General features: G+C 45.5%; 1 protein-coding gene across 1 annotated transcript in view; it reads right to left on the bottom strand.

Annotated features, from left to right (window-relative positions):
* Nucleotides 1-24,001, bottom strand: part of ACSL1 (acyl-CoA synthetase long chain family member 1) — a gene marked incomplete at its 3' end in the record, with an annotated part of 43,466 nt that overhangs the window by 16,971 nt on the left and 2,494 nt on the right. Inside the window, 5 exon segments of the mRNA XM_079726793.1 lie at nucleotides 1,731-1,909; nucleotides 2,116-2,215; nucleotides 4,800-4,901; nucleotides 7,232-7,296; nucleotides 8,040-8,154. Of these exon segments, the coding sequence (XP_079582919.1) occupies nucleotides 1,731-1,909; nucleotides 2,116-2,215; nucleotides 4,800-4,901; nucleotides 7,232-7,296; nucleotides 8,040-8,154 (561 nt within the window).

The following is a 24,001-nucleotide window of genomic DNA, read 5'->3' as shown; positions in this document are numbered from 1 at the left end:
CTTATGCCATTATTTAGGGAAAAAATACAGCTATTATAAAAATTAAAGTTGTCATCTTTAGGTTCCAAATGCCAAAATAAAAAAGAACCATAAACAGAAGGAAAACTGAATTCTACTTAATGAAGTATTTGGGGGTGATAAAATTTGTACCCTACTGAAAATGAATAAAAAAAGACAAATCAGTGAATAAGGAGATAGAATGATTAATCTGTGATAAAGCAGATATATTAAAATGTTAATTGTAGACTCTTGGTGGGATATAGTGGTCTACTGTTCAACTCTTTCAACTTGTTTGCATATTTGAAAATTTTCGTAACACAATATTGGAAAAAACGCAAAAATACCAATGTTTCTATTTTTGATGCTATAAAAATAGACATTAATAAAAATCAGATCACATGATCAACCAAAAAGTTAGTTTTAAATTCATTGCTTAAAAATGTAATCTTTTGCTTATAAAAATTCTAAAAACCCAATATGAATCATATTATACAGGTAAGTGTAAAACAATGTCTTTTATAAATATTTTAATATAAACTTTACGTTATAATCTGTGGTCACTTATCTAAATTTTAATCTTAAGATTACTTCTTTATCATACAGAGCAGTCAAAAAAGACAAAAAAATGCTTGTGTATGTGTCTGTGTGTGGTGCGGGCAGCAGGAAGAGGAAAAATGGGGGGAAAGATATAATTATGAAATGGGGTTACAAGTAAAAAATACAAAAATAGGGAAATGCTGGGTGAAAAGCTAGTTAAAAACCCAATTTAACAATTCAGCACACCCATTAGCTCTTATGGACTCCTGTTGTATGCTATCGTGTGTGTGTGTGTGTGTGTGTGTGTGTGTGTGTGAGAGTCACAGAGAGGCAGAAGCTCTGACAGAATAAATGACAGATTCTCTGTGACGACTAAGTTCCCCAGGAAAGGTTTTATAGATCCTTCCTCATAGCTCAAATTCTTGATAGAAGGAGAACTGTAAATAAAATTCAAAACCCTATTTATAACAGTTCCAGGAAAATATTTGTAACATTTTCAGAAAGAGAATGACTTATTCTATTGAACCGATTACTTCCCGTGATATGCACATAATAACAAGGGCCTCCTCTTGCCCACTGTTTTGGATTGAAGTTTAATCCAAAAACAACTGGGGAGGCTGGCTTCTCGTAGGATCCGATGTCAAACAATCAATTTAAACATGGACCACACTCATTTTCCTAGAATGGTTACCTTTAAAGTTGTGATTAATGTGAATCTTAAATATAATACAAAAATAAACCAAATCAAGCCTCTATGCTAGAAATTCACCAGGACCCTATAAAAGCAACCTGGGGAAAAGAATAATGAGGCAGATTCCTATGTTTGGCTCCGTTTTAGAGATAAATCAGTAAGTAAAAGGTGTTAAAGCCTAAAGAGGACATACAAAGTTAAATCTCTGCCTGGATCTGCAATTCCCATTTCCAGCATTTATCGGCGTGGCTTGTCAGCGCTCTAGAATGAGTATGTGAGCGCTGCAAATTGCCTGATGAGAACACTTCCTGTAAAATGTGACGGATTAACACTGGGATGCGGGTAGAATTCTTCTTTCCAGTAATGAGACAGAGATTTCTGCTCGCCATCTTTTACAGGACCAGCCAGAGTTGGGACTTTGTGGTCGCACTGGACGCCACATTTGAGCCAAAATGACCTCAGGGAAACCCTGCAGCGAGGTGGGCAGGGCAGGGTGACTCACCTCCATCGCCTTCATGCTGATGATCTCCACCCCGCACTTCTTGCCTCGTTCCAACAGATTACTGCCATAGGAGTCCATGAGAATGATAGTTTTAAGGGATGGTGTTAATTTATTTTCTACACCTTCTAATAAGAGGTTGGCCTTCCCTGGTTTGTCCACAAAAACCAGAGAGAGTTCAGCTGGAAGTGAAGAGACACAGTGAGGAACCAGCTCTGGGATATTAAAAGCTTGACTGTAACATCTGACACCAGGTTAAGTACTACATGTTTTGAACAGGAGGTTAGATGTAAATGGAAAAATCCCTATCATATCATGTATCAGCAAATGTAGTCTCTGTATCTAACCAATAACTATGCCAAAGTGCCCCTAAAGGCCGCAAACATACCTTTGTTGATGATGTAGGTGATTGCTTCTGTTCCAAGGGTGTCATAGAGGGGAACAATCACCATCGAATAAGTAAAGCATCCCTGTTCAATGATCACCCACTAAAGACAAAGTAAAGATCAGGGTGAGAAAATGGGATATTGTGGAACCACTCCAGGGAAAACAATACTCTATAGAGATTCAACATGGAGACACCAGATGTAGCAAAACTAACATCTGTGTATCTACTACTATGTGCCAGGCACCAAAGGGATTCCTAATGAGAGCAAAACACTTGCCCACTTCTTAAAAGGAAAGTACAATTTGCCTGAAAATTTGAGGCAAATATGTGAAAAGAGAATGAACAGCATGAGAGTGACGGGCTCAGAGGCAAGACAGCCTGCAGCGGGCCTCCTTGGTGGGGGAGGTAACCGAGCTTGCCCTTTGCAAGAGCAGCACGATTTGGACAGGTGGAGAGAAAGGTAAGGGGACTCTGGGAGCCGGGACTGTGAGATCAAAGCAGGGAGGGTAAAGGGAGATGCAAGAGGGAAGAGATATGGGGATATATGTATATGTATAACTGATTCACTTTGTTATAAAGCAGAAACTAACACACCATTGTAAAGCAATTATACTCCAATAAAGATGTTAAAAAAAAAAAAAGCAGGGAGGGTGGTCCAGTGGGTAAGAATCTGCCTTCCAATGCAGGGGTCGCAGGTTCGATCTCTGGTCAGGGAACTAAGATCCCACTTGCCGCGGAGCAACTAAGCCCACGTGCCACAACTACTGAGCCCGCATGCCACAACTAGAGAGAAGCCCGCGTGCCGCAATGAAAGATCCTGCATGCCGCAACGAAGATCCCACGTGCCGCATCTAAGACCCAATGCAGCCAAATAAATATTAAAAAAAAAAAAAGCAGGGAGTGGGGGCATCAGTGAGCCACCAGGCTGGCAGGGATGGCCCAGCAGGGCTGTGGGGACTGGCTAGGCTGGAGCGAGGGCTGGAGCCGGCCTGAGGCCACGGGGGAGCCTGGCTCTATGTCCCTGGCAAGGTGCAGCCTCTGGGGTTTCTCGGCCAAACAGCAACTGGAGCCCTGAGGGACAGCAATCTGGCCAGTGTGCCGTAGGGCCTGGGACTAGGGGAAGAGGGACACATTGTCTACCGGGAAAACTGTCCTGGAAGGCTCCCCAGGAAAGTGAGGAAGGAAAGAAGTGACACAGTCACTGGTCATCTTCCTCTAAACTCATCAGCCACACCGCAACTGACCCGCCTACAAGGCAGATGCAGCAGAGTCACTCTTTTGCTTATAATCCTCAGTGGTGCCCATCATCCGCAGAACACATGGCATGGATAAGGGCACAGCGGCTGTGGGAAGCAAGCACAACCCACTCACATTCACTTGGCCTGGAGCTGTCTCTCTCTCTCTCATCCTGCCACTCCACCCTCCACCACAGTGAAATGCTTCATCCCCCGTCACAGACATGCTGCTCCACGCAAGCGTGCCATTGTTCCTGACATTCCCTTGGCCTCCCCACCCTCGAAGGCATCAGGACTCCACCGTGGACTTCCCTGGTGGCGCAGTGGTTAAGAATCCGCCAGCCAATGCAGGGGACATGGGTTCGAGCCCTGGTCCGGGAAGATTCCACGTGCCGCGGGGCAACTAAGCCCGCGTACCACAACTACTGAGCCCGCGTGCTGCAACTACTGAAGCCCACGCGCCCAGAGCCTGTGCTCCCCAACAAGAGAAGCCAGGGCAATGAGAAGCTCGTGCACCGCATGAAGAGTAGCCCCAGCTCGCCGCAACTAGAGAAAGCCCGTGCACAGCAACGAAGACCCAATGCAGCCAAAAATAATAAATAAATAAATTTATTTTAAAAAAACCACTGAGAAACCACTCTAATTTATAAAATTGCCACAGCAGTGAGAGGCCCACATACCACAAAAAAAAAAAAAAAAAAGAACAAATAATTTATAAAATAGTAGCACAGAGATTGAACCAACATGTCTTTTGGACCCAAGTAGGTCTAAGAATCAATTCAATTTCTTCAAGCCCAGTGCTTGAACTTTTCTGCACCAGCTATGCCACTATTTACTCACACTACAGGCAATGGCTCCAGGGGGCTTCTAATTTAAATGTAATTCAATACAGCGGTTTACAGAAGCACCACCCATGGGCCCAGATAGCTAAACAACAGTCTGCTTGCCCAAATTAAGGCCAGCTCCCAGTGAGGGCCCTTCTCCATGGTTCCTGGGATTTTAAACTTTATAACCTGGGCAGAGAGAGCCCAGACCTTTTAGAGAGAAAAGATGAGAGTTTGCTACTGACAAAAATGTATCCAAGTTTCTCTGTCATTTATTAATGCCATTTTTCTAATCACAGAGGAAGCCCTTAAAGTGGGAAGACTTCTTTGTTAGTTATTTGTTCTAAGACTTTCTTGACTAGTTTTTGTTTGGGGACCTGATTTAAAAAAAACAAAAACCATAATTTTCTTTAAAAGTGATTTTCTTTTTCCTACCTAAAGGCTAAGAAGGGCCTGGTTTGGGTTTTCATACATGTAACTCTCTAAGGCATAACACAAAGTCATGTTCTCAGAGGTAATCAGAACAAAGAATCTGGTCTGAAGCAGAGGTAGGTGTGAACCCTAACTGGTTCTTCCATCTGAGATCTCTCCAAACCATGTACGGTCAGCGCCTAATGGTTAATACCTCAGGTCTGTTCTGAGAAAAGATGCCGATGAACTGATCTGGGGCCGCCTTGAAGCCCTTGTGGAGCAGCGCTGAGCCCACACACTCTGCCATTTCTGCAACCTAAAACGGGGGAGAAAAAATCAGGAAGAGCATCAGGCCCAACTCAAGGAACACGGCTTCCTGCGATGGCCAAGCCTAATATCTCAGCCAAGAAGCAGCATTGCCTGGGGGGAAAGAACAAGGGCAAACAGGCATTCCTTTAGTTACACATTTTTGTAAAGTTCAAGGTTTGAATCACCAGAACTCACTGTAAAAAAACTGATCATACAGTTCCTTCTGCAGAGCAAATGAACTTCACCCCAACAGCTGCAAGTCACAGAAGACACATGTCAGAGTTTCTATATTTTAGTTTAGTTTCTATACTTTTATACTTCAGTTTTATAAAATTATAAAAGCAATCCAGGGACACAGAAATTTGTGTCTGTGTCTATCTGTGTCTATAAAGAGCAACCAAGTGGCCAAAACTTGTCCTTTGATATAAACACACAAACAACAAGTTTGGGGGAGATCTTTGAAAAAAAAAAAAGAACAAGCTCTTATCAGTAGGCTCCACAATTCTATTCTTGAGAATTTATTCTTTGGAAATAACCCGATCCTAACCAGAGGTTTGAAAAAACTTTAGGTATAAAGATATGTATTTCAAAATTATCTAAAGTCACAAAAGTCTAGGGGAAAAAAGACCAATGGCTGGATGGTTAAGTAAATGATGGTAAATCTCTAAGAAAATGTTCTACAGCTAGTAAATACTACAGTTATGAAAACCATATCAAACAGAGTATTTGTAACAATTTTAAGTAAGATAAATGAATACAAAAACGCATACTATTAATTACAACTATGTAAAAATAGGTGGATTCGTAAAAATTGGGCAGGGCTATATCCCTGCCCCCAGCCCTCATCCTCTCCTCATTCCTACCCCAAATGAACTAAAAGAAAAATGTTTTTTAATCTTAATTTGGAATTCTTTTCTTTATTCTCAGTTGCTAAATTCTCAAGAGCACTTTAAATCCACACCCACGCCCGCAGAAAATAGAATCACACCTATTCCTGCCCCAGAAGCCCGTAGGTTCTGGCACATAGTACCCCTCCCCACGCACCAATGGCGGTGAAAGCAACGCTGGCCAGGCGACAGCAAGAATGACATTAACGTGCTTATTACTTCCACACGTCATGGACTGTTTCACAACTCCTGCTTGTGTGTAAGGGCTGGGAACCTGCGAGTACCTAGATGGTTTTCAGAGCTTATTGGGATTCTATGCATGCACTTGTATCTCTAGAAAGAGGGTCCAGACCTTTCTTTGAAAAACCTTACAGGGGTTCCTAGCCCCAAAAGCTAAGAGTCACTGGGCTAGGGGGGAAAAGTGATTGAAATATACAAATTCAAAGTTAGCTTAAGTCTATTTTTTTATCTTCACCAGCCTCTGTCTGAAATGTACAAATGTACTTCTGAAACCCCAGTGATTTTTCAATCTGCCTTCAAACATCCCACCTGCAATGGACCTGTTTTCTCTCCTCCAGCCAATATATAACAGAAGCAATAGAGGAACAGACCACTAGAGGTGACTGCAGTGTAAACCCCAAGGGCTGGGCTTTCTCTCTTTTTGTAATGCAAGTGCCGGCCTTAAGCTTTGATTGCTGACCATCCACTTCCACGGCTGACGCATCACCAGCCAAAGGCTAGATAAGGAGCCAGGCCCCCTCCCAGCAGGAGGCTGCTTTGTTTTACAGATCTTGGCTGATGTTGAGAACTGACCATTTGAGCCACTTGTTTTCTCTCTTCCTGTGCTTTAAGTTCCGGCTCTTCTGTTTCAAATTCATCAATAAGATGAGCCCTCGAAACCCTAGGCCCCCAGCTTTGACCCCAATAAAGCAGAACCCCAGGTGCTCTATGCTCTCTCTCCCCCTACCCGAGACCTCGCCTGTGTGGCCCAGGTGTGCTGTGTCATTTCCATGTCCTGTAGTAAGAAAGCTTTATTTTTTCCAAGTTTCCTTATGGTTATTGCTAAAAGGCGTCTTGCAATCATAATATGAACTACGAGGGCTGGCCCAGCCACTATATTGATTATTGATAGGCTGAGACCTGCACAAAACAGTAACGTGACAAGAAGATGATGTAACCCAGAAGCACTTGAAGATTCTGTGAGGCCTGAAGACCATCGTGCAATGTGAAATTTCTAACGCACATGAACTGTTTTTACACCACTTGTGAAAATGAGGGATGTGAAAACTACTATTTGGCTCTGGTAAGGCAAAATCAACACTGAGAGATCCCTCTGCCCACCGGACCTACAGCTCATTACTCCTTCCTGCCCAATGTTCAACGGCTCCAAGAACTGCCATGTTCCAGCACTATGGCTCGCGTGAGGCGGCCACACAGCCAGAAAACTCACCTGTTTGTATGAAAGCCATTCATAGGGTTGGTCTGGTTTCCGAGAGCCTAAACACAGGCCATTATCTGAAAGGCGAAAAAAATTAAAAAGAAAAAAGGATGGACTTAACATGCATAAATATTCCTAGATTCTCGTTTTAACACGCATAAATATTCCTGGATTCTCGTTTGTATCTTTCATTCCACAAAGTATCAGGTAGATTCTACTGTGGTCCTCAGACGTGAAACAATGAATTCAGATTGCAAATGTTTTCTCCCTGGGTTTTGGTCTGAGTCTTTGTTTCTTTATTTCTATTTTGTTCCTTACATGGGGCAGGAGGGAGAGGGGCTGGAAGGCCGGGCAGCTTCCAGGTACCCAGGGTCTTTCGTGCCACCCTCAGGGATGAAGGGCAGTCCCATGAGCCGACGCCCCCCAAGTGCCTCTGATGGAACCCCGCTTCCTTGGATGTCAGTGTTCATTTCTCAAAATATGGGTCTCCTGGTCAAGCAAGTCTGAGACATGTTGGATCAGGCGCAATTTAACAGGTCTCTTTACTGCAAGAAACGTCAGAGCCTATTCTGAGCTAACAGACGTGTGACTCTCCATGAAACACATATGTGACCATGGAAGCCCCTTGGCCACGGGGCACACCCGGCGGGACCCGTGTGCAGTGAGACTCACTCTGTGGAAGTTATGGATGGAGACAGGGAGCCGGGAGCCAGACCGAGTGGGAGAAAGTTGGGAGCAAATATGGCTTTCTGATGAAAGACCCCTCTTTCTGAAGGAAAAACATGAAGCCTTAGTCACACGGATTCAGTCAAATGCTTACTTGACAGCTGTATGCCCCTCTGGAAACCTTCATATAACGTTCTGACGTCATCATAGAAATACACCAAGGGCTCGTCACTGTCCAGGAGCACGGATCTCCGGGCACCATCACTGCCCTGGGAAAAAGACAGACAGACAGATGGCACGTCAGCAGAAAGCATCAAAAATAAAAAGTCTACCGTGTGCACCTTCAGTCCTCTCCAGGGCCTGGGAGCAGCTGCTCGGTGAGCATTTGCTAGATGAACTCCAGGGCGGGATGTGCTGGCGTCTGATATAAATCATCCACCTGGAGACAAGTGCAGGCTTCAGAGAAGCAAGGCCAGGACCATGTCCATCCAGGACCCCTGGGAAAAGGAAGCAACTGAGGGAAAAAGAAAAGAGGTTCACAGACCTATAAGCACTGGTCGTGCCAGACAAGGCTGAAGAGTCTGAGGACTGGACACCAACCCCGAAATGCACTGTGATGATTCTCAAACTGCGGCCAGCAGCACAGAGGACGGATTTTTGTCAGGTCTTGTGGAAAGGACACACTGCTCAGTTTTACTTCCATCATGTTATCTATATTCTTTTGGAGATTACGTCTACTGCTTTTTCTCTTTGCCGACTTCAGTTTCTCAGGTAGCATCTACTAGTTACCATCATCAGCTATAAAATGTAGGATGTGCATGGACACACTGACCTGCAGCACTTGTAAGGAGGCAGAGTTGCTACCGTTGTGCCCCCTACTCTAAGTTGCCATCTGTCGGCTCAGAAAGTACACCCGTTATGGACAAGAACGCCTAACTGGCAAGTCATCTCAAGAGGCAGGAGTTCTCAACCACTGAGCAGCTCAGCATGCTGGGGCCCCAGAGATACTGCAAGGGGTACAGATGTATTTTTGTTTAAACTTTCTTGGGGGGTGTTAGATTATGATACAAGGACTTCTGGTACCACAAGAAAGCATGGTTCAAAAGTGGGAGACATTGTTTCTAGCATGAGGTTTGAAGGAAGAAACTAGGAAAGGCTTCAGGAAGGGGCAAAAGGGAAGGTCTCAAAGAGGAAACAGCCTGAAAAGGCAGAGCTGACGGGGAAACAGGATGCACTCCAGGGGACAGGCCAGTGTGGAGACCCTTTATAAGGCAAAGAGACAGCCAGACAGGTGCTGGTGGATTCTTTTCCTTATTGTTGCTGTTTTTTAAAAATTAGGATTCTTCACTCCTCCTCCCATTAGCTCTTTCCTTCCCCTATTAAGTTATCATTTATAGGGGACTTCCCTGGTGGTCCAGTGGTTAAGAATCTGCCTTCCAGTGCAGGGGACATGGGTTCGATCCCTGCTCGGGGAACTAAGATCCCACACGCTGTGGGGCAACTAAGCCCGTGAGCTCTGGAGCCTGCGCTCCGCAACTAGAGAGAAGCCCGCGTGCCGCAACTAAGACCCGACACAGCCAAATAAATAAATAAATATTTTTAAAAAAGTTATCATTTAGGGCTTCCCTGGTGGCGCAGTGGTTGAGAGTCCACCTGCCGATGCAGGGGTCACGGGTTCGTGCCCTGGTCTGGGAGGATCCCACATGCCACGGAGCGGCTGGGCCTGTGAGCCATGGCCGCTGAGCCTGCGCATCCGGAGCCTGTGCTCCGCAACGGGAGAGGCCACAACAGTGAGAGGCCCGCAAGAGAGGACTACAAGGCCAGTCCTTCTTAGCCTACATCATTTTACCAACAAATATTCAGATTAAAATTCAGAAGCAATTCGTGGCTTTAGAGTAAACATCAGAAGCCTCTTCAACCCAGGAAGCTACCCCAAAGACCCAGGGCACCGAGGCTAAGATAGAAAGAGCGAGACAGGAGACTGAAAGACAGAAAATGGGAAGGAGAAAAAACGCTGAGAAAAGTAAAAGGTGCGCCTGCTAAAGAGAAGCCAGCTGCCATTAAATAGCTGTCTCCTGGCCACCCGCCCGACCTGCTCTGCGTGTCACCACATGGCCTGAAGGCGCAGGCAGCCTGGTGGCCCGCGGAGAGGCCCTCATGACCTCAGCCTAGCATGGTGCCACCTACACCTCTCCTCAGGCCAGTCGCTCATCCGTGGCACTACTCAGTTGTTTCTCTGCAAAAGCAATACTGCCTTCCCAGTGCGCTCTGCTGAGCGGTGCCCACAGCTGCCAACAGAGCTGACGGGAACCAGGAAAGAAGATACAGGGCTTGTTCTGAAGGCGGCTAAATCTTATCCCTACATGACCAGAGGGACTCCAGGAGTACTGGCTGAGCAGAGGCGCATGGAGGGAGCCGGAACGAATAGAGAGGAGAAGCCTAGAATCTACAGAGCACAGGCTCACCCCCGAGCTGAGGTCCTCAGAGAATGGTCAAGGTAACACCTGGCCCTTGTAGGGAAAGCATTTGGCGAGCCCTCTGCCAGATCTACCAAGTCAGAAACTCTGGGGGTGTGATCCAGCAGCCGCGTTTCAGCCGGTCCTTCGGGGGACTCTGGTGCGCCAGCCTGGAGGCATTAAGGTCCCCAGCAGGGAAGCGGTGAAGATCCGGGTAATGCTTTAAAAGGAAATCTACAAGGAGGGTGAGCAGTGTACGGAACAAGATGGACAGAGACCAACTGACGTGGGCCTGGACTAGGGCAGGGGCGTGACACTGGAGGCGCTAAGCACTAATGAATGGGATTGGTAGGTAACTGGATGCAGGAAAACAGGAAGGGAGAGTTGGAGGCCTGAGACAACAGCAGTTCCGATTTATCCAGAATAGGAAACTAGGGATTGGGGGTAGGTTTGAAAAAAGACATTAAGTTTAGCTCTGGATATATGGAGACCCTATCTCTTCAAGACAACAGGTCGACTCCCCAGTTCCTACTTTGAGAATCACTGCTCTGGAGTATCGTTTTATAACAAACTTTTGCCTAAGTAATTCTTTGGTTATGCTGCCGTTTTGGTGGTATATGATCTTCAGGACTTTGAGAAGCATGGTGGTAAAACAGCCAAATTAAAGTTAAAGAAGTTAATCAGGGGCTTCCCTGGTGGCGCAGTAGTTGAGAGTCCGCCTGCCGATGCAGGGGACGCGGGTTCGTGCCCAGGTCCAGGAGGATCCCACATGCTGCGAAGCGGCTAGGCCCGTGAGCCACGGCCGCTGAGCCTGCGCGTCCGGAGCCTGTGCTCCGCAACAGGAGGGGCCACAACAGTGAGAGGCCCGCGTACCGTAAAAAAAAAAAACCAAAAACCAGAAGTTAATCACATCCCAAATAAAGCCATCATCTTGACAAAGTAACCGAGGACAAGACATTTATTATTACTCTAATTGGCAAAGTAGCAAAAGTTTGAAGATAAAGCAGTAAATGAATTCTATGCCCAAACTGTACAATTTAAGGTATAGGTGAAACACTGGGGGACAGGTCACAGTGTCACTTAACTGTAAGGCGTACTCTGTAATTTCAGGAGAGGAGCTGAGTGAAATGAGGGTGGGGAGACCGAGCAACAGGGTCTGTGCTTTGTTGCTCCACGATGATCACAATATGCCCGTAAGGACTCATCATTTTTGATGTGCATATGAGTTACCGTTCATCTTGAACGGAAGTGCTATCCATAAACCCTGGGTGTTAACAACCTTAGTTACACCTGCAAGGTGAGGGCTTACATGCTGAGTGCAACGGAGGCTCAAATGTCCATATGTGCTACAAAATTGAGCCATTTCAAAGGCAGGGCATTTAACTATCGGGTTATCCAAGTACATGCAGCTATTTCTAGGAACACCTACTTAAATGAAGAAATATTTTAAATCTGGCCTTTCTGGACTTCTGACATCACCTACAGATCGGGGGTGAAGATGTGGGTTTCAGCTGTACTCAAAACACAGGGAGAGCTATGCAGACAGCCCTGGTGGAATGTGCAGGAAATTGGCCAATAAGATTGAGTCAGGGAGGATTAAGGGTTTTTTCTTTCCTCTTTAACATGGTTTATACAGTTTTCCCAGTTTTAAAAAAAGAAAAGATTGTGAGTCAGTGGGTAGTGACCACCCTACCGTCAAATCGCGGTCACGAGGCTATTCGGCAATGGCTATACAAGCAAAGGTTCCTCTAGAGGTCAGTCTCCCCACGTGGGCTGAGTTAGGAAATAAAAGTTCAAGTTCCCCTCAGGGGCAGTAAGGACAGGAAGACAGTGAACATCTGTGAATCGATGGTTCCCAGGACTAGAGCTCTTGCCAATATTTGAGAAAAAGGAACATTTGATGGTGAGACTCATTTTGCATCACTCCCATATTTAAATGCAAAAGCAGGGACTTCCCTGGTGGCGCAGTGGTTAAGAATCTGCCTGCCAATGCAGGGGACAAGGGTTCGAGCCCTGGTCCGGGAAGATCCCACATGCCGAGGAACTACTGAGCCTGTGCTTTAGAACCCATGAGCCACAACTACTGAAGCCCGTGAGCCTAGAGCCCGTGCTCCGCAACCAGAGAAGCCACCGCAATGAGAAGCCCACGCACCCCAACGAAGAGTAGTCCCTGCTTGCCGCAGCTAGAGAAAGCCCACGCGCAGCAATGAAGACCCAACGCAGCCAAAAATAAATATAAATAAATGAATGAATGAATGAATGAATAAATGCAAAAGCAAATTATTACATCCTTGAGGATTTCTCAGGGGTAGAAAGGCCTGAGCTTTATAAATTGTGGTCCCATTTATCTCCATCTAGAAAATGGCCCCAACAGTCAACCACCTATTATGTGACTACCCTTTATTTCCTCTAAGGAGATGGATTGGGGGAGGGCAGGAAGTAGGAGGGAGGGAGGGAGGGAGGGAGGAGGGGAAGGTAGGGACAGCAGAGAGGGAGGGGGGAGAACCCAGTAACATCTAAAGAGGCTGCTGAAGACTGGGCTGGAGTTTATCTAATCCATCTCTAGGGAGAAAAGCAGCAGGTGGAAACCACAGTTCTCGGGGGTAAAAATGACTTTTTTTTGCTCTTTCCAATATCGTCCGTGTAAAATACACTCCCCCCAGCACGTAGATTTCACATGCATCTTACCTGCTCAGGCCACCATCACCTGCAGTCTTTTATAAACAGGCACAAAGAGACTTTTCCATCCGGGGACCCAGAGGCTCTCTCTGGCCATCAGTTCTATCCAGCAACACGAGATCTTTGACAGAGCAAACTAGGGCCTTTATTCAAGACGAGCCAATAGGTGATGTTCCCAACCAGATTTTTCAGGATAATGAACAGGGTATTTTAAAAATACCTAGACTCCTGCATTATGTTGACATAAATGTAACCAGGCACCCATGAACCCTCCGGTTTACTGTTCGCGCTCACCATTTAACCAGCCAATTTCCCGAGATCCTTTACCCACAGTGGGTGAAGCAGGGGCAGAAGCATCCGTTACAGCCGGCGCTGGGTGTTGTCATCTGAGTGCAGGAGGCTTGGAAGGAAGTGTTCACTTCGAAGAGGAGAAAATGGACAAACAGACGGTGGGGAGACCTTCCCGTCTCAGTCCCACGTCTAAAATGCGGCAGAGCGAGCCTCAGACCAGCCTGTAGGACATCCGGGTTCAAACTCGCCCACACATGGTTCATCTCCACCTTGCAGGAGACAAGCCCAGATCCTGGTGGCCACCTGGGGGGGTCTGGTTCTCTATCGCTCTCCTCTAATCCTCAGGAGGCTTTCCTGTCCCCCCACCCCAGCTTCCTCTCCAGTTTTCGGCTTCCTGAGCGCCCCCTGTACCGACGGGAGGACCTGCCTAAGGGGTGGGGTAGGCCGACTCAGTACTTAGCAAACCAGTTCTGTGCCGCCAAACACAGGTCAATCTCGTCACCAGAGAAAACTAGCCAACTGCACAAGGGAAAATAGCTCCCTCCCACCTCCGTGGAAGGGGAGAGAGTTCAGAGTCACAAAATCCAAATTCCCACAAACACACACTGGTCCAGCAAAACAAGCCTGCCTGTAGCATCTCCGAGTGCTGGCCACTTAGAACATACGAGGCACTAGCTCACAGGCTGAAGGAAACGTGTCTGTTCCTTACCCTTCCTCGGCCTTTTAGAGGCTGCTGTGAAGGTGGGGTTTTGCCCAGAGGCTCAGAAGGCCTACATCTGCCATGTTTCTTTCGATAGGAGTGGACCTTGCTTGGGGCGAGGCTAATTAAGTAATTTACTTATTTATTTATTTATTGGGCTGCGTTGGGTCTTTGTTGCTGCGCGCGGGCTTTCTCTAGTTGCAGCGAGCGGGGGCTACTCTTCATTGTGGTGCGTGGCCTTCTCATTGCGGTGGCTTCTCTTGTTGCAGAGCATGGGCTCTAGGCACGTGGGCTTCAGTAGTTGCAGCACGTGGGCTCAGTAGTTGTGGCTCGTGGGCTCTAGAGCACAGACTCAGTAGTTGTTGTGCACGGGCTTAGCTGCTCCGCAGCATGTGGCATCTTCCCGGACCAGGGCTTGAACCCGTGTCCCCTCCATCCCACCCTCTGTGTCCCATCTGCTAGGACAACTGGCTGAAAATGCCCTCTGAAGTTGTGATGTTTCTGGAAAACTTGTGTGAAAATCCTCTGAATATCACAGCAGCAAAGTCGCCAGTGGTGCGGCTGGAAGGGCACATCTCTGCCCACCTCTTTACCTGACCACGTGCGTAATCATATCACAGTGAAGAACAGGCCGTGGGGAACAGTGACAGGAGCTTGCAATGACAAATGGTAAGTAAGTGAGCGTTAATGCCTAATCACAGGTTGACACAAGGATTCCAGACAGATATGAAGCCAGAGCCTCAAACCAAGGGATTCTTCCAAAGTCTCACACGCTCTCCTAGTCGACTGTTCCCAGGCTTCCCAGAGGTGAGAATGACGTTCACGTTTATGTTCATATTTACACGTGACTCTGCAGGAACAAGGCCGCCCCCTCCCTTCCTCCTAGCGTGGACCTGGCTCAGACTCACGCCTGACGAGGCTACTGCCCCTCGCAGGTTGCCCCACGAGTCCTCCGCACGCCCCCAGGGCTGTGTCAGAGGAGTGAGCGGTCCCGCCGTCTGGCCGCACCTGCCCTTCCGGGACAGCCCTCCTCTTGCTGTGTCCCTGCAGCTTCCCCTCGGGCTTGTCCCGACGCTGCTGCCGCTCATCCTGCCCGATGCCACAGCCGCTGAATCCCCTCCACTGGGTCCAGAAGGGCATCGCCATTCTTGCCGTGTTTTTCCAGCTTTGCTGAGGTGTAACTGACAACACTGCAACATATCCACAGTGGACAACGTGACGTGACACACACATGCGTTGTGAAAGGATCCCCCATCGAGTGAATTAACACATCCATCACCTCACATCTTTACCGTTTTAAATCTTTTTTGGATATTGAAGTTCTACTCTCTCAGCAAATTTCAATTATACAACATTATCAACTACAGTCACCACGTCAGACATCAGATCCTCAGACCTTATTCCTCTGACAGCTGAAAGTTGGACCCTTTACCAACCTCTCCCTGCTTCCTCCACCCACCCAGGCCCTGGCAACCACCATTCTACTCACTGTTTCTAGGAGTTCAACTCTTTTTTGGGGGGGGAACACCATCATCACCCCTTTGTCTCCACAAGTCCAGGGTGAGAACTTCATAAAAGCTTTCAAACAATGACCTGCTCTCTTCTCGTGTGGAAACTGCTTTGCCAGTTTGCAAGGAGGTCTTTACACCCACACCCTGTGTCGAGCGTGACTCTGCCAGCCACGGGGGAAATCCTACTCAGTGACAGTCTCCACAGGCACCTGTACACATGGACTAAGAATGCCAGTCCCTGTCACAGTAGGCACGTGAGCTGGGAGGCCAGAGGTTTGTCCGGATAAGCAATGGCATCAAGAAGGCCTCCCGGGGGCTTCCCTGGTGGCACAGTGGTTGAGAGTCCGCCTGCCGATGCAGGGGATGCGGGTTCGTGCCCCGGTCCGGGAAGATCCCACATGCCGCGGAGTGGCTGGGCCCGTGAGCCATGGCTGCTGAGCCTGCACGTCCGGAGCCTGTGCTCCTCAACGGGAGAGGCCACAGCAGTGAGAGGCCCGCGTACCGAAAAAAAATAAAAAAGAAGGCCTCCCTGGAGGAGGGGACTTTTGAATTCGAAAACCTTGCTATTTACTGAGCATGTCTTCCACAGGCTGGATGTGCTACCTTTAGTTTGCTTCTTTCAAGTTCTTCCTGATAAAGAACCGTGGCTCTAGTTTTATGGCATGAAAACAAGTCACTCATGTGACTCTTAGTTTGAGGATGACCCTTGTCCTCTGTCAGGGCTGGAAGGAGTCCTTGGTGGCCCTTCCTGCTGGGCTGTACTCTCCGCAAGGGCAGCAGCCTCTTCCTGCCTGGTCTGGGCACACCATGTATTTGCTGAATGAATGCCCATCTCATACCTACTCTGTGACTCAGGAGGATCGAATCCAGAGTGTCACAGCCTCTATATTTGACTTTCAGCAGCACGGGATTAAAATGCTAAGGCAAGTTCCTCACCATATATATATCCCAACATATGAATGTTTAAATCTCAACCTTTCATGCAAAAGGGTCACCCAGCCAGCATGTGACCTGGATGTCATGAGGTTATCTGGGGTGGAAGTAAGTCATCCAACACGGAGACAGGATGAGTTATACCCAGAGAACTCGTTCTACATATTAAAAGGTATAAACCCACGCTAAGCCAAGGCCTGGTAACAAGGCTAAACAGTGACTCTGCTATAGACTAACTGGTTGAGTTACCAGAGGTACATTTTAAAATAAGTTGTGATAGTCTTCAAATGAAGCCTTTAAAATGCTAAGGGGCTTCACTGGTGGCGCAGTGGTTGAGAGTCCGCCTGCCGATGCAGGGGACATGGGTTTGTGTCCCGGTCCGGGAAGATCCCACATGCTGCGGAGCGGCTGGGCCTGTGAGCCATGGCCGCTGAGCCTGCGTGTCCAGAAAAAAAAAAAAAAAAAAACCAAAACAAAAACACTGCTGGAGGGAATGTCCCGTCACTTCCGTTTTCCAGATGAGGACTCTGAAGGTCAGGCTGGGTGAGCCTGCCCAAGGCCGCCTGGTCCAAGCAGAGCGGTCAGGTCCAGCCTCGGCCACAGCTGCCCCTGTCCCTCGGGTCCATTCTGGCTCCAAAATGCTCTCCTACTCCCCGTAACTGCAACTACCACGGCCTGGGCCCTGACCAATCCCAAAGGGTTTCTGGTCACTCCAGCAAAGATCAGCTTCACGAGTGGGACATGAGATTTCAATTCCAGAGAACAGGCTGAGACCAGCTAAAACTGGAAAACTTGCACATCACTTGTGAATGTGATTTCAAAAACCAAAAAAACCCAGATATACACACAAAAACTTGCTTTCACACCCTGCTCGAAGTTATGGAACTACAGCAGAGAAACGCTGTGGAAGACAGAATTCTTCCCGGACACGCACTGTTGCAGGTCAGGAGCTGTGCCTGCAGACGGAGGGAAACGGCTCTCTGAACAGGGTCTTGATCAAACCAGGCTCAGAAATTTACGAGAGACTTTTGGGATTCTGTTGCCAACTCCAGTTTCGCTGCCCTATCCTACAGCGTGTGTCTGCATCACCTTTCCTGCACAGGTCTACAGCATGGGTGCTAACATCCACTTTATTACCCTGATTTGTAAAAGGAAATTTTAGAAGCTTTAACTTATCCAGAACCTCTGTGCTACTGCTTTATTTATTTATTTATTTTCTTCTTCTTTTTTTTTTTTTTGGCCACGCTGTGCAGCATGCAGGATCTTAGTGCTGTGACCAGGGATGGAACCCATGCTCCCTGCAGTGGAATCGTGGAGTCCTAACCACTGGACTGCCAGGGAAGTCCCCTCTGTGCTGCTGCTTTAAAAGAAAAGTGTGACTGGGAAGCAGCCCGTGTGGGTAGTGATGAGATGCAGCCAAACCCAAAGGGCAGATTCCTCTCATTCTCATAGCCATGTAAAGTTTATGGGAAGAGGAGGGTGAAAAAACTGCCTATGCAAAATGGGAGAGGGGTGTGAAGGTGGGGATGGGCAAATGGTGCTTACTTGGCTTCAAAGTAGGAACAAAGCAACAGTACTTTATTTGGCTGATCAGCCCCTTCAACAGTGCCAGCCAGACAGGCTCCTGATTAATACTTAATGAATTAAGTTACTCTTTCTGCCATGGATGTCCATATGACGATGCCAGCTATATAAAAGCATCTATATTACTAAGTATCATAATCCCAAATTCAATATTTTAAGTTCTTTTTTAGATATGCAAAGCAAATTTTGTATCTCTTCCTAAGACCTACAAATTCTGAAAATCAGAGCTAAATCTATTCCTATAAACAAGGAGAAAAATCAGGAAGCCCATACACCAGGTAATGGAATTAGAGATTTTAATTTTCTTTCTGCTTACCTGCAGTTTTAAATTGTCCTACAGAGAACATGTATAATTATTTTAATAAGGCTCAATGACTTTATGCTAAACTGGAATTTAAAAACCACATTGTAAGTGCCTCTCCAATTTCTCATACAATAAGAATTTGGCTTTTTTATTTTTTACAGTTACTGCTTAATTAAAAATATCTTAAATCTATACTGGCTAAGTACTCTTTTCAGAGTGATGGCAATGCTACGGTGAGACACCAGGTCCTCTGCCAGAAGACAAGGGATGCCAAAAACTTCACACATATCAGAAAAAATTAAATTCTATTTACGTTTGGTATATGACTAGCTGTTGTGAAATACTAAGTTTACCTTCTAACTAGAAATAAAATACAAAGCCAGCTTTCCTCAGCAGTAGTTCATTCTATTTTTACATTTTGGCATGAATTACACTGACATATCATTTTATATATTTTAAGAGTTTCACATTAATGAATCCAAGAAATTGTCTGAAATGAAACAAAGAACTGAAGCCCTATAAATAACAAAAAGGTATTAATTAGGCCAGGGCTTCATTTGGAAGGACACATTCTCCTGCTTGTGACCATCAGCCCGGGTCCGAGGAGGGCAGGGAGGGGGTGGGGGGCGACCATTCACTGCTACATCTACAAGTAAATGAGGTGATTCTCTGTTTCCCAATGCTTTTCTCTTGCGAGTCATAAATCCTGAAAATGAATTCTGACCTGGGTAGGGGAAAGCAGGAAACTACAGAGAGTAGGTGAAGAGTCAAAGCACCAGTGAACACCTGGCTGCTTCTCTTTTCTATTAACCTTAAACAGAGATTCGCGAGGGCAGGAAGGTAGAGAAGGATCGCTGAGAATCTCCCTCTGGACTTCCCTATCACCCCCCCAAGTAAGCCCGAATTATGGAACTTCACTCTCTGCTTGGTTCTTAAGAGTGATGAGAGCCTGACCTTTTGTTTGCCCAAGTTAAACACAACCACGGCACCCAATGCTACCTTATACACCTCTTTTTTTTTTTTCTGAATGTTTTTTCTTTTTTTTTAACATCTTTACTAGAGTATAGTTGCTTTACAATGGTGTGTTAGTTTCTGCTTTATAACAAAGTGAATCAGTTATACACATACATGTATGTTCCCATATCTCCTCCCTCTTGCGTCTCCCTCCCTCCCTCCCACCCTCCCTATCACACCTTACACACCTCTTGAATGTCCTTGATTCTTCACGCCCATCCTAAATTCTGTGGCCACATTAACCCTGCAGGCTCCCAGTCTGGCCTCATCCTATTAGAACTCCCCAAGTCCCAACTCCCTCTTGCGAGAGGCACCAGAATCACAACTAGCTGCTGAACAATCATCAACAGGAAGACACTGGAACTCACCAAAAAAGATACCCCACATCCAAAGACAAACAAGAAGCCCCAGTGAGATGGTAGGAGGGGCACAATCACAATAAAATCAAATCCCATAACTGCTGCATGGGTGACTCACAAACTGCAGAACACTTATATCACAGAAGTCCACCCACTGGAGTGAAGGCTCTGAGACCCATGTCAGGCTTCCCAACATGTGGGTCCAGCAATGGAAGGAGGAATTCCCAGAGAATCAGACTTTGAAAGCTAGCGGGATTTGATTGCAGGACTATGACAGGACTGCGGGAAACAGAGACTCCACTCTTGGAAGGCACACACAAAGTAGTGTGCATATCAGGACCCAGGGGGAATGAGCAGTGACCCCATAGGAGACTGAACTAGACCTACCTGCTAGTGTTGGAGAGTCTCCTGCAGAGGTGGGGGGCAGCTGTGGCTCACCTCAAGGACAAGGACACTGCAGGCTCCAGTGCTGGGTTGCCTCAGGCCAAACAACTAACAGGGAGGGAACTCAACCCCACCCATCACTAGACAAGCAGATTAAAGTTTTACTGAGCTCTGCCCACCAGAGCAGCACCCAGCTCTACCCACCACCAGTCCCGCCCACCAGGAAGCTTGCACAAGCCTCTTAGATAGCCTCACCCACCAGAGGGCAGACAGCAGAAGCGAGTACAATCCTGCAGCCTGTGGACAAAAACCACATTCACAGAGAGACAAAATGAAAAGGCAGAGGGCTATGTACCAGATGAAGGAACAAGATAAAACCCCAGAAAAACAACTAAATAAAGTGGAGATAGGCAACCTTGCAGAAAAAAATTCAGAATAATGATAGTGAAGATGATCCAGGACCTCAGAAAAAGAATGGAGGCAAAGATCGAGAAGATGCAAGAAATGTTTAACAAGACGTAGAAGAATTAAAGAACAAACAAACAGAGATGAACAATACAATAACTGAAATGAAAAATAAACTAGAAGGAATCAAAAGCAGAATAACTGAGGGAGAAGAACAGATAAGTGACCCGAAAGACAGAATGGTGGAAATCACTGCCAAGGAACAGAATAAAGAAAAGAGAATGAAAAGAAATGAAGACAGCCTAAGAGACCTCTGGGACAACATTAAATGCACCAACATTCACATTATAGGGGTCCCAGAAGGAGAAGAGAAAGAGAAAGAACCTGAGAAAATATTTGAAGAGATTATGGTCAAAAAATTCCCTAACATGGGAAAGGAAATAGCCACCCAAGTCCAGGAAGCGCAGAGGGTCCCAAGCAGGATAAAACCAAGGAGAAGCACGCCAAGACAAACTGACAAAAATTAAAGACAAAGAAAAATTATTAAAATCAACAAGGGAAAAATGACAAATAACATACAAAAGAACTCCCATAAGGTTAACAGCTGATTTCTCAGCAGAAACTCCACAAGCCAGAAGGGAGTGCCATGATATATTTAAAGTGATGAAAGGGAAGAACCTATAACCAAGATTACCCGGCAAGGGTCTCATTCAGATTCGATGGAGAAATCAAAAGCTTTACAGACAAGCAAAAGCTAAGAGAATTCAGCACCACCAAACCAGCTCTACAACAAATGCTAAAGGAACTTCTCTAAGTGGGAAACACAAGAGAAGAAAAGGACCTACAAAAACAAACCCAAAACAATTCAGAAAATGGTAATTCAGAACACACATATCGATAATTACCTTAAATGTCAATGGATTAAATGCTCCAACCAAAAGACACAGGCTCGCTGAATGGATACAAAAACAAGACCTGTGTATATGCTGTCTACAAGAGATGCACTTCAGACCTAGGGACACATACAGACTGAAAGTGAGGGAATGCAAAGAGATATTCCATGCAAATGGAAATCAAAAGAAAGCTGAAGTAGCAATACTCGTATCAGATAGAACAGACTTTAAAATAAAGGGTGTTACAAAAGACAAGGAAGGACACTACATAATGATCAAGGGATCAATCCAAGAAGAAGATATAATAACAATTATAAATATATATGCACCCAACATAGGAGCACCTCAACACATAAGGCAAATGCTAACAGCTATAAAAGAGGAAATCGATAGTATCACAACAACCGTGGGGGATTTTAAAACCTCACTTACACCAATGGACAGATCATCCATACAGAAAATTAATAAGGAAACAAAAGCTTTAAATGACACTATAGACCAGATAGATTTAATTGATATTTATAGGACATTCCATCTGAAAACAGCAGATTACACTTTCTTCCCAAGTGCACACGGAACATTCTCCAGGATAGATCACATCTTGGGGCACAAATCAAGTCTCGGTAAATGTAAGAAAACTGAAATCATATCAAGCATCTTTTCCAACCACAACACTGAGATTAGAAGTAAATTACAGGGAGAAAAATGTAAAAAGCACGAACACATGGAGGCTAAACAATACATTACTAAATAACCAAGAGATCACTGAAGAAATCAAAGAGGAAATCAAAAACTACCTAGAGACAAATGACAATGAAAACACGACCATCCAAAACCTATGGGATGAAGCAAAAGCAATTCTAAAAGGGAAATTTATAGCAATACAATCCTACGTTGAGAAACAAGAAAAACCTCAAATAAACCATCTAACCTTACACCTAAAGGAACCAGAGAAAGAAGAACAAACAAAACCCAAAGTTAGCAGAGGGAAAGAAATCATAAAGATCAGAGCAGAAATAAATGAAATAGAAACAAAGAAAACAATAGCAAAGATCAATAAAACTAAAAGCTGGTTCTTTGAGAAGATAAACAAAATTGATAAACCATTAGCCAGACTCATCAAGAAAAAGAGGGAGAGGACTCAAATCAATAAAATTAGAAATGAAAAAGGAGAAGTTAGGGGCCTCCCTGGTGGCGCAGTGGTTGAGAGTCCGCCTGCCGATGCAGGGGATACGGGTTCGTGCCCTGGTCTGGGAGGATCCCATATGCCGCGGAGCGGCTGGGCCCGTGAGCCATGGCTGCTGAGCCTGCGCATCCGGAGCCTGTGCTCCGCAACGGGAGAGGCCACAACAGTGAGAGGCCCGCATACCACAAAAAAAAAAAAAAAAAAAAAAAAAAAAAAAAAAAAAAAAAAAAGGAGAAGTTACAACAGACACCACAGAAATACAAAGCATCCTAAGACACTACTACAAGCAATTCTATGCCAATAAAATGGACAACCTGGAAGAAATGGACAAATTCTTAGAAAAGCAGAACCTTCTGAAACTGAACCAGCAAGAAATAGAAGATAAAAACAGACCAATCACAAGCACTGAAATTGAAACTGTGATTAAAAATTGTCCAACAAACAAAAGCCCAGGACTAGATGGCCTCACAGGCGAATTCTATCAAACATTTAAAGAAGAGTTAACACCTATCCTTCTCAAACTCTTCCAAAAAATTGCAGAGGAAGGAACACTCCCAAACTCATTCTACGAGGCCACCATCACCCTGACACCAAAATCAAAGAAAGATACTACAAAAAAAGAAAATTACAGACCAATATCACTGATGAATATAGATGCAAAGATCTGCAACAAAATACTAGCAAACAGAATCCAGCAACACATTAAAAAGATCATACACTATCATCAAGTGGGATTTATCCAAGGGATGCAAGGATTCTTCAATATACGCAAATAGATCAATGTGATATTAACAAATTGAAGAATAAAAACCATATGATCATCTCAATAGATGCAGAAACAGCTTTTGACAAAACTCAACACCTATTTATGATAAAAACTCTCCAGAAAGTGGGCATAGAGGGAACCTACCTCAACATAATAAAGGCCATATATGACAATCCCACAGCAAACATCATTCTCAATGGTGAAAACCTGAAAGCATTTCCTCTGAGGTCAGGAACAAGACAAGGATGTCCACTCTCACAACTATTATTCAATATAGTTTTGTAAGTCCTAGCCACAGCAATCAGAGAAGAAAAAGAAATAAAATGTGTACAAATTGGAAAAGAAGAAGTAAAACTGTCACTGTTTGCAGATGACATGATACTATACATAGAGAATCCTAAAGATGCCACCAGAAAACTACTAGAGCTAATCAATGAATTTGGTAAAGCTGCAGGATACAAAATTAATGCACAGAAACCTCTTGCATTCCTAAACACTAACAACAAAAGATCAGAAAGAGAAATTAAGGAAACAATCCCATTCACCACTGCAACAAAAAGAATAAAATACCTAGGAATAAACCTAACTAAGGTTTACCTAAGAAGGTAAAAGCCCTGTACTCAGAAAACTATAAGACACTGATGAAAGAAA

Source organism: Hyperoodon ampullatus (assembly GCF_949752795.1).
Source record: "Hyperoodon ampullatus genome assembly, chromosome: 20".
Classification (NCBI taxonomy): domain Eukaryota; kingdom Metazoa; phylum Chordata; class Mammalia; order Artiodactyla; family Ziphiidae; genus Hyperoodon; species Hyperoodon ampullatus.
Note: the sequence above shows the minus strand (reverse complement) of the source record. Positions and strands in the feature narration are given on the sequence as shown.